General features: G+C 47.1%; 1 protein-coding gene across 1 annotated transcript in view; it reads right to left on the reverse strand.

Annotated features, from left to right (window-relative positions):
* The window catches only part of LOC104049278 (DAB adaptor protein 2), a 49,055-nt gene extending 44,221 nt beyond the window's left edge, over positions 1-4,834 (reverse strand). Inside the window, 1 exon segment of the mRNA XM_064437682.1 lies at positions 4,744-4,834. Within this exon segment, the coding sequence (XP_064293752.1) occupies positions 4,744-4,834 (91 nt within the window).
* Between the last annotated feature and the right edge of the window lie 6,546 nt (positions 4,835-11,380).

An 11,380-nucleotide genomic window follows, 5' to 3' on the forward strand; every position in this document is an offset into this window, starting at 1 on the left:
AATTAACTCTATCCCAGCTAAAACCAGGACACCATCCAGCTGGCCTTAGACATTGCTGACCGAGGAAGGTGGCTAGTGCTCTAACTCTATACTGACTCATGGATGGTGGCAAATGCCCTGTGAGGGTGCTTACAGCAGTGGAAGCAGAGCAACTGGCAGCACAGAGGCAAACCCATCTGGGCTGCTGCATTGTGGCAAGATATTGCTGCCCGGGTAGAGAACCTGGTTCTAAAAGTACAACATGTGGATGCTCATGTTCCCAAGAGTCGGGCCACTGAAGAACATTGAAACAACCATCACGGTGGGCTCATGATCAAGGGGTGGACGTGACCATGGACACTATTGCACAGGTTATCCATGAACATGAATCATGAGCTGCAGTCAAGCAAGCCAAGCGGGTAAAGCCTCTGTGGTATGAGGACGATGGCTGAAATATAAATATGGGGAGGCCTGGCAGGTTGATTTCCACAGGCACCTCATCGATACCTGGGCCAAAGTGCATGGCATTGAGTGGGTGTATCACCTCTTCTTTCATGCACCAGCCTCCAGGAAAACTGCACGATACAATGGACTGTTAAAGTCTACACTGAGAGCAATGGGCGGTGGGACATTTAAACACTGGGATAGACATTTAGCAAAAGCCACCTGGTTAGTCAACACTACGGGATCTGTCAATCGAGCTGGCCCTGCCCAGTCAGAACATTTATGCACTGTGGAAGGGTGTGGGGAACTATAGGATTGAATCAGTATGTGTGTTTCAAGATAAGTTGTTTGAGATAGAAAGCGGGCTGGAGGATTATGGGTATGCGATGGAATTAGCTTGACTACAGACCCGCCGCACAGACCCGCTGATGGAAAATTACAGAGAATCTGCAAGTCACTAAAAAGGAGGAAGTAAAGCGAAAGACATTTCTACTTTAAGAACAAACGATTAAACAAGAATAAGGAACTTCAGAACTAGACTGCTTGCTAAGGAAGAATCGTAACCCGTGACATTAACTAAGCAGTTATTGAAGCTTGTTTACAAGAGCATATAAAAGCGCTGTGACTTAAAAATAAAGTTGAAGCTTGCTCTATCACTCACATTGAGTTGGCCGCTTGCTTTCCTCGCTCGCCGCAAATGGTGCCCGAACAGGGACCTGACAAGCATTATTTCTGATACGGCAGCGAGAGACGGAGATGCACTGGCAGACGGGAGCCAGGGGGCAAAAAGGAGTCGATTTATGCATCAATTTTGATACGTCCCGACCCTCCGGCCTGGATTCAACCTCGGAATTCAAGAGGGGATCCGCTTTCCGCAATTGAAGCTAACCCGGGAGCGAGAGCCGTACAAAGACGCTGATTTTCCTCACATCGGGCGATGGAGGTCGAGGTAGCTTTCGAATTATTAAAGCGCTTTTTAGAAAAGCGGGGAGTAAGTCAGTTAAAAGACTTGTCAGGATTAGTTGCAGTAGGTAAAGCGAAAGGGTTTTTTAAAGAACCGTAGTCGATTTTTGAGGTAGAGGAGTGGAGAGCCTATGGTGATTGTTTGTGGGACTTGGTGATAGATGACGATAAGACAGCGAAAAAGTTAATGAAACCTTGGCGGGAAGTGATTAACTGTATGAAAAAATATAAAACTGAAAAAAGATTAGCAACAGCCGCCTCTGATCGGCTAGACAATTGTGACCCCAATGCTGGAAAGATTGGAGTTGGCTTAGACAATATCTCACCTCCCTTCTCGGGGATCCCAGTTGTCGTACCTCGAAAGCCCCTTATTCCCCCTCCCCTCCCCCCCCCCCCGCCCCCCCTGCCCCCCCCCCCGTTCCCCCCCACCCTCCCGCCCCTGATAAATCTACATCTGTAGAAACTAGCGGATGAGGAACAAGCTTGGGGAAAGGAGGTGAAGATATTGGAAATTTATGTGATATAGTCTCTCCGGTGGAGGAAAATAAGCCGAGCATGCCGTCTACTCACCGTTCTGTGCCTGCTGCGTGCAGCCAGGTTGACTGGCGGAAAATCGCGTTAGAGGCATTACAGAACGGGGACCTAGAGACCGCTGATTTTTTAGCTCAGGCTTTCCCTGTCATCTATCAGCCGGACCCTGCTAACAATCAAAATTTATTTGCACACTATAATCCTCTTGATTGGAAAATTTTGAACCAGCTAAGAACTACTGTCAGCGAGTCGGGTATACACAGTGAACCGACCAGACAGATGCTAAATTACATTTGGGGAAGCAACCTGCTTTGTCCCGAGGATATTAAAAACATTATGAAGTTTGTATTGAAACAGTCCCAGCAGCTTTTATGGCAGGCTCACTGGCATACCCTATGTGATAGATCGGCAAACACCCAGCGCCAGCAAAACGATCCCCTAGCAGGAGTAATAGTAGAACAACTTATGGGAATGGGACCCTTCTCGTCCCTAGACATGCAAATGCAGACGGGTCCTGATATATTAAGAGAATCAATGAAGTTAGCAAGGGACGCCTTACAGCGTGTCAAAAAAGCACCAATCACCCCTTCTTACATGTCGATTAAACAAGGGAGGGAAGAATCTTTTGCCACATTTGTAGATCGACTTACAGACGCGTTAGATCGTGCCGACTTACCTGATTTTATGAAGGGCCCATTGCTGCGTCAATGTGTTATGGAAAACTCCAACCATGCTACTAAGAATATTTTAAATACACTTCCCCTAGACGCAGGCATTGAGGTGATGCTTGAACGCATGAGTCGAGTACCCACCGGCCCCCAAGCTATGTTAGTTGAAGCATTGAGGGAAGTTGGGCAGGGAATGGTACACGTTCAGCAACAAGTTTGTGCCGCTCTCGCCCCATTGGGTCCAGCTAAAAACTCCAGCAGTACCCAAAGAGGGCCAGCTAATTTTAGATGCTTCCGCTGCGGAAAAGCAGGGCACATGAAGAGACAGTGCACCGAAGCTAACTTATGGTGCAAACACTGTCATGCTCCAACCCACAATACAATTGCCTGCCGACGTTCGGGAAACGGGAAGCTGAGCGCCCGGGGTTGCAGCGCGCAGACACCAATAGCGGCTCCAGTGACTTATCGGCACCCCGTCACCACGCCACCGGTCCCGCCGACCAACTCCAGCCAGCTTCCACTTTGCGACCCGCCACCCGAGGAAGCCTCGGCTTGGACTTGGCGACAGCGGTAGACGTCACTTTGATAGACACTCGTCCGCGGAAGATCAGGACGGGAATAAAGGGCCCATTGATAATCGATGGGCATGCATGTGGAGCATTATTATTTGGACGGTCATCAACCGGTTTGCAAGGACTGTTTGTTCTGCCTGGAGTTATAGACTGTGATTATGAAGGAGAAATTTGTATCGTGGCGCAGACTGCCTTTCCCCCTATATGTATACCAAAAGGCAGCAAACTTGCACAACTTGTACCGATACAACAGCTGGCACAGCCGTTAGTATCAGATGATACCAGCGCCAGAGGAACAGACGCCTTTGGCTCCACTGGGGGACTTGCTTTACTGACTCTGTCTCTGAATGAAAGACCCCTCACCAGTGTACTGATTACCCATGGTGATGAGAGCCAAAGACTTTCTGCCTTGCTAGACACAGGAGCTGACATTACCATTGTTGCTCAAAACCAGTGGCCTCCTCACTGGCCACTAAAGAGTGCAGTCGACGGAGTAGCAGGAGTAGGAGGCACGACACCAGTTCAGCGCAGCCAACAACGAGTTAAAGTAACTATCGACGGCCGAGTTGCCTCTTTATACATCACAGTCATGCCGTTGCCAGCAGGAGTCCATGCTTTGATTGGGCGAGATGTACTGAATCAATTAGGCATGATACTTACCACTGAGTCCCCTGCATCAGCTGGCGCCCCTTTTCGGGTGCGGTCACTGCCGCATGGACTTTCCCAATCCCACTGACATGGCTCACGGAAGAGCCAGTATGGGTCGGGCAGTGTCCGCTCAAACGGGAAAGTCTACAACAAGCCCACATATTAATAAAAGAACAATTAGATCAAGGACATCTCTGACCATCGACAAGCCCCTGGAACACCCCTATTTTTGTTATCAAGAAAAAGTCAGGGTAATACAGACTGTTACATGATCTACGGGCAGTAAATCAGCAAATGCAACCGATGGGGGCTTTACAGCCTGGCCTTCCAAATCCAGCCATGCTACCAACTGGCTGGCATTTACTAATTATTGACTTAAAGGACTGCTTTTTTACTATAAGGCTGCATCCTCAGGATACCCGGCGATTTGCATTTACTTTACCAGCAATCAACAGAGAGGGTCCTGACTTACGTTTCGAATGGACAGTATTGCCACAAGGCATGAAGAATAGCCCTACTCTGTGTCAACTTTTTGTAGATGCTGCATTAAAAGACGTGAGGCAGCAATGGCCGGACACTGTAATTTACCATTACATGGATGACATCTTGTTTGCGCAAGAACAACCTTTCTCAGCACAGCAAGAATTATATTTACAGCAACAGCTCCAGCTACACGGCCTAGTAATAGCAACAGAAAAGGTTCAACGTTCACCAGTATGGAAATACCTCGGCTGGCACATCAGTGACTCTCACGTAAGTCCACAGAAACTTACATTGCACACAGCAATTAAAACCCTTAATGATGCTCAACGGCTGTTAGGAGACCTGCAATGGCTACGGCCAGTAGCCGGAATCACTAATGATGACTTGGAAGTTCTTCGCCCAATGTTAAAGGGCACTGACCCTGCCACGCCGGTCCGACCGACTGCTGAACAAACCTCTATGATACAACGTCTTAGCTCCGAGATCGTCCAGAGAGCAGTAGACCGGCTGGACCCCGATCTCCCCATCGATCTCACCGTACTCCATGGTCCTACTCATATTTTGGGTGCACTTACTCAGTGCAAAAAGAAAAAGGGGGAGAAGATAAGGGTGTTGGAATGGATATTTACAAACTTACAGCCGAAGACAACGATTCAAGAAAACACGGAAGATTTGGCGGAGATAATTAAAAAAGGTCGGTCTCGTATCCTTCAAATAATAGGAGCAGAGCCACATACTATCTACCTGCCAGTAAAGCGAGAGGATCTGGAGTGGTGGCTGAGGAATTCCCCAGCGCTACAATCAAGCTTATTAACAGAAGCAGTAGAAATCAAACTAGAGTCAATAAAAGCTCCTGTTCTTAAATGGATCAGCAATAACAGCTGGATGGAAAGGCCAAAACGCAAAGCAGTACCCATAATAGAAGCAGTGACTGTCTATACGGATGCTGGTAAACGTTCCAGGAGAGCAGCAGCGACATGGCATGAAGATGGTCAATGGAAATGTCAGTTAATACATGCCGAGCCATGTGATTCTTTACAGACGTTGGAGCTAGCTGCTGTAGTATGGACATTTTCCCGCTGGATGACAAAAGCATTGAACGTGGTAACTGACTCTCTTTATGTGGCTGGAATTGTTAACCGTATTGAAGATGCACGTATAAAGGAAGTACAAAACCTACAGTTGTTCGAGCTCCTAAGACAGCTTCAATCTGCCATTAAACAACGAACATTGCCATATTGTATTATTCACATACGAAGCCATCAGTGGACGGAAGGCTTGGGGGAGGGAAATGATCGCGCTGACAAGCTCGTCGCCATTACGGCGCCAGTGAGCGAATTCGCTAAAGCACGAGAATCTCACCAAACCTTTCACCAGAACGCAAGAGGTTTAAGGAAACAATTTCAAGTCACCATGGAAGAAGCCAGGGGAATCGTACGAGCCTGCCCTACTTGCAGCCATCACGGACCAGGCCTAGGGCTAGGAGCTAATCCCAGAGGCCTTCAGGCCAGGGAAATATGGCAAATGGACGTTACGCATGTGCCAGAATTTGGGAGACTAAAATATGTTCATGTCACTATCGATACCTATAGCAAGTTTTTATGGGCAACAGCACAGTCAGGGGAAAGGGCTGTCCATGTTATACGTCATTTAACAGTCTGTTTTGCTGTAATGGGAACTCCAACACAGATTAAAACAGACAAAGGGCCAGCATACTGTAGTCAGAAGGTTAGGAAATTCTTACAGACATGGGGGGTACGCCATCTCATGGGCATTCCACATTCACCCACAGGGCAAGCAATAATTGAGAGGGCACACACGACCCTAAAACAGTATCTAAACAAATTTCAAGACGTAAAAGATGTACAAGAACGGCTTGCAAAGGTTTTGTTTGTATTAAATCACTTATGCATATTTGCAGAACACGATAACCCTCCTGCGTGGGTGCATGGAAATGACGATAGGAAAGAGTCAGGACAGGCAATAATGGTGAAGTATCGAGACCCTTCCACTGGTCTATGGCAAGGGCCCGTAGAAGTCAAATATTTTGGTCGAGGTTACATGTGTGTGCTTACCCCCACAGGTCCGAGGTGGATACCCAGTAAGTGGGTAAAGGCTATGCCTAGTGAACAGAAGGACGAAATCTGCGAAGTGACAGGAGACGGTGAAAACGCATGACTACACCGGTAGAGGTAGACAGGATACGGATAGAATGTCCCCAATGCAATAAGTGCCGACCCTGGGTACTAAGAGAGTGTCATAGCTGTCAACAGCGCAGGTGGGTAAGAGCCCATCGAGCTAGGAGGTGGTGTGACAGTTGTTACTATCACCAATTACAGACACATAAGGTTTTAATCATCACAGGCCACGAAGTAGAGGGTTCTAGACGATATGAATTGCACACCCTTGACTGGGTCAGACAAGTCAATAGTGCTCCTTTGCTAGTGCTGCGCCAGGAGTGTGCTGTAAAGAACCAGGTGCCTGAAATATGGGAAGTAGCCCCGAAGCACTGGGAAAAGACAAAGAAAAAATGTACACGAGAGTACTCCCATTAGTCATCGTAAGTATCGTGATAAGAATCACCGAGGGCATATACATACCGCCCCAGCCAAAACAGAATGTATGGGTTACCCTGGCAAATCTAACAGGCCAAGATTCTATCTGCCTATCATTGTCATCACCAGGAAATCCCCTCTCCACCTGTTTGGTTGGAGTGCCAGTTGATAATTGGACGCTAGTGATACCACAAAATACACCACACTTAGGAAGCCTTTGTGATACTCCCCAGAATTGTGTGAATAATTGGGACAGATGGGCAGTCCATCGCCCTCAAACTAATTTTGAGCCACAAGAGCTTGAGCTATTGGGTTCTTTGTCAATGGATGCTTGTTTATACTTCAATTATATGGGACAAAACCAGTCCCTTTCTTGGTCTGTGAATGCCACCCTAAGTATATATAAAAATGCTACTGCTTGGTGTAACTATACCTCTGTTAATATATCGCGCTCTAACAATATGCCTATTGCGCTACCTACAGGTTTGTTTTTAATTTGTGGAGATCGAGCTTGGCCTGGCATCCCATCACATATAAAGGGAGGGCCTTGCTCTATAGGTCGCCTAATGTTTTTTACCCCTAACACTTCAATGATTTATCAACATTATAGAAAGATGAGAAGCAAAAGGAGCACTCATAAGTTTGAGGATAACTGTGACTCTACAGCTGAATTTTGGAATCCTACAAAGATCATAGCTGTTTCCTTCTTGGCTCCTGGAGTTGGTGTTGCTCAAAGCCTCACGACATTAAACAAGCTGGGGTGTTGGCTAGCTAAGCAAACAAATACCACATCAAAGGCATTATCTGGTTTATTACTAGATGTAGACTCTGTAAGACACGCTACGCTGCAAAACCGCGCAGCCATAGATTTTTTGCTTTTAGCCCAAGGACATGGATGTGCTGAATTTGAAGGGATGTGTTGCATGAATCTATCAGATCACTCAGAATCAATACATGCAAGTACTGAGAGCTTAAGAAGGAGGGTCTCAGAACTTAGGGAGGATGATCCATGGCATTGGTTTAACAGCTTGTTTAATGGATGGGGCATTGGCAATTGGATCAAGAGTATTTTGCAGATGGGATTAATGATATTTGTAATGTTTATCATTATATTAATGTGTGTTCCTTGTATATCGCAATGTATGCAACGAATGATGGAAAGAAGTATGAATGCCGTGTTCCTTTCCCAAGGAACAAAAGAAAAAGGGGGAAATGTGGGGAACTATAGGATTGAATCAGTATGTGTGTTTCAAGATAAGTTGTTTGAGATAGAAAGCGGGCTGGAGGATTATGGGTATGCGATGGAATTAGCTTGACTACAGACCCGCCGCACAGACCCGCTGATGGAAAATTACAGAGAATCTGCAAGTCACTAAAAAGGAAGAAGTAAGGCGAAAGACATTTCTACTTTAAGAACAAACGATAAAACAAGAATAAGGAACTTCAGAACTAGACTGCTTGCTAAGGAAGAATCGTAACCCGTGACATTAACTAAGCAGTTATTGAAGCTTGTTTACAAGAGCATATAAAAGCGCTGTGACTTAAAAATAAAGTTGAAGCTTGCTCTATCACTCACATTGAGTTGGCCGCTTGCTTTCCTCGCTCGCCGCAGAAGGGGATAGAGTCCCTGTAGTGCACATAAAAAATATGCTGGGGAAAACAGGCTGGGTTATTCCTGCCTCGGACAAAGGCCGACACATTAATGGAGTTGCTTTTACTGAAGGACCTGGGCGCACTTGGTGGGTGATGCGGGAGGATGGAGGAGTCCAGTGTGTACCCCAAGGGGACTTGATTTTGAGTGAGAACAGCCAATGAACTGAATGGTATGATGTTAATTGCTATATAATATTGTATTTAATCTCTTCTGTGGTTGCTATATGCCATATCAACGGTATCACAGCAGGAATTTCCCAGGTTAATTAAGAATGAACTTTGATTTAACTGAGCAAAGTGCAGCGGTGATGGAACAAGGACTGACTTCAGTGTACAACAATCCAACACCAAACACACCATCTTCCCTGACCTGAAAGACTGTTACGATCGATGGAACCCAAAGTCATGTGCTAAATGACCTCAGTGGACATTTTGTGGACATCTGTGACATTTTACAGGGACGGTCCATAGAGTGAGGGGATGGTATCTGTGTATCTGCCACGCTGGAGCAGGTGCACCTCTGAAGGCATTGTGGCCCATGGAGAAGGCCACACTGGAATAGGTGCACATCAAAGTGACTGTGGCTCTGGTTAAGCCTATGCCACAGCAGGTATACCCCTGAAGAGACTGTGGCTCACAGATAAGGCTCCACTTGGAGCAGGTACTCCCCTAAGGGACTGCAGTCTGTGGATAAGTCCAAACCAGAGCAGGGGCAAGGGGAGGAGTTCATTGCAATGGTAAAACCTATGGTCTGGTCCAAAGGGACCGGGGTGGAGATTGTAATGGATATACCTTTAAATTGTTGTAACCCATTATTTCAGTTGCATGTTATAGGAATTACTATAGCAGGAACCACCCGAACCAATGGAGGATGATCCTCACAAGAAGCAGTGCAAGTGCAGCAGTGACCCAACCTGAGCTGGTTTTGCTGCCCAATAACTGCACGCAACATACCATCTCTCCTGCCCTGAGTGACCACCATAACAGATGGAAGCCAAAGTCATGGACTAAATGAACTCAATTGTCTTTTTATGGACATTTCATGCACAATTTACAAGGGTAGTCCATAGACTACGGGAATGATACCTGTTTATTATATCAAAGGATGGGATGGGGAGTGGTGGTTAATGAGGATTTATTATTATTTACTGTGGGACCTGAGCATGACATAAATGGTATGGAATAATGGGTGGAGAATGTGCTGGTTTTAGCTGGGACAGAGTTTATTTTCTTCATAGTAGCTAGTATGAGGCCATGTTTTGGATTTGTGGTAAAATCAGTGTTGATTGTACAGGGATATTTTAGTTACTACTTAGCAGCGCTTACACAGAGTCAAGGCCTTTTCTGCTTCTCACCCCACCCCACCAGCGAGCAGGCTGCTGGTGCACAATAAGTTTGGAGGGGACACAGCTGGGACAGCTGATCCCGGCTGACAAAAGCATATAAAGCTGGGTGAAGCAGGAAGGAAGGGGGGGATATTTGGAGTGACGGCGTCTTGTCTTCTCAAGTAACCATTACACACGATGGAGCCCTGCTTTCCTGGAGATGGCCAAACACCTGCCTGCTGATGGGTAGCGAATGAATTCCTTGTTTTGTTTTGCTTTGCTTGCATGCACGGCTTTTGCTTTACTTCTGAAACTGTACTTATCTCAACCCATGAGTTTTCTCACTTTTACTCTTATTCTCTCCCCCTTCCCACTGGAGGGGGAGTGAGCGAGCGGCTGTGTGGTGCTTAGTTGCCAGCTGGGGTTAAACCAGTACACGGTGGTGGTAGCACCTCTGTGATAACAGATTTAAGAAAGGGAAAGAAACTGCCGCACAACAGCAGCTGGAAGGGAGGAGTGAGAATATGTGAGAGAAACAACTCTGCAGACACCAAGGTCAGTGAAGAAGGAAGGGGAGGAGGTGCTCCATGTGCCGGAGCAGAGATTCCCCTGCAGCCCATGGTGAAGACCATGGTGAGGCAGGCTGTCCCCCTGCAGCCCGTGGAGGTTAACAGTGGAGCAGATATCCACCTGCAGCCAGTGGACGACCCAAGGCCAGAATAGGTGGATATGTCTGAGGGAGGCTGTGGCACTGTGGAGAGCCCATGTTGGAGCAGGCTCCTGGCAGGACCTGTGGAGAGGAGCCCACGCTGGAGCAGGTTTTCTGGCAGGACTTGTGACCCCATGGGGGATCCATGCTGGAGCAGTCCATTCTTGAAGGCCTACACCCTGGGGAAAGGACTCATGCTGGAGCAGTTCATGAAGAACCGTAGCCCCAGGGAAGGACCCACATTGGAGAAGTTTGTGGAAGACTCTCTCCCGTGGGTGGGACCCCACGCTGGAGCAGGGGAAGAGTGTGAGGAGGAAGAAGCGGCAGAGGCAGCATATTTTTCTCTCCCCTATCCTGCTGAGGAGGGGGGGTGATAGAGTGGCTTGGTGAGCACCTGACATCCAGCCAAGGTCAACCCACCACAAGAGGAGATACAAAGAGCATCTAAACTAGTGTCCCTGATGAAGCAGGTGCTGCAAACTCAGTGATGTATGGCCTTGAATGGACAGGCAAGTACTAGTACTAACCTAAAGGTCTCCTAACACCAACAAAAGCATTTTCATTGAGCTGGAGAGGCCTGGGATTTAACCCAAAACGTCTGAATCTAGCACACATAGAATCATGGGGCCATGGCATGTCTCGAGGTGACATCATCATCAGTAAAAGCTGATTCCTAACAGCTACAAGTTCTGCAGGCTGGAGAGACAAGTCCTTACACAGATTCAGTTTTTGTCACTCTGGCTAACTTGTCATCCAGCCAGGTTTCCCAGGCAGGACAGTTCCTTATACAAAGAAAAGCAAGACTGCTTTAATCCATTAATTATAATCCATTGTGCCAGTTTGGATCCGC

Source organism: Phalacrocorax carbo, chromosome W (assembly GCF_963921805.1).
Source record: "Phalacrocorax carbo chromosome W, bPhaCar2.1, whole genome shotgun sequence".
NCBI lineage: Eukaryota > Metazoa > Chordata > Aves > Suliformes > Phalacrocoracidae > Phalacrocorax > Phalacrocorax carbo.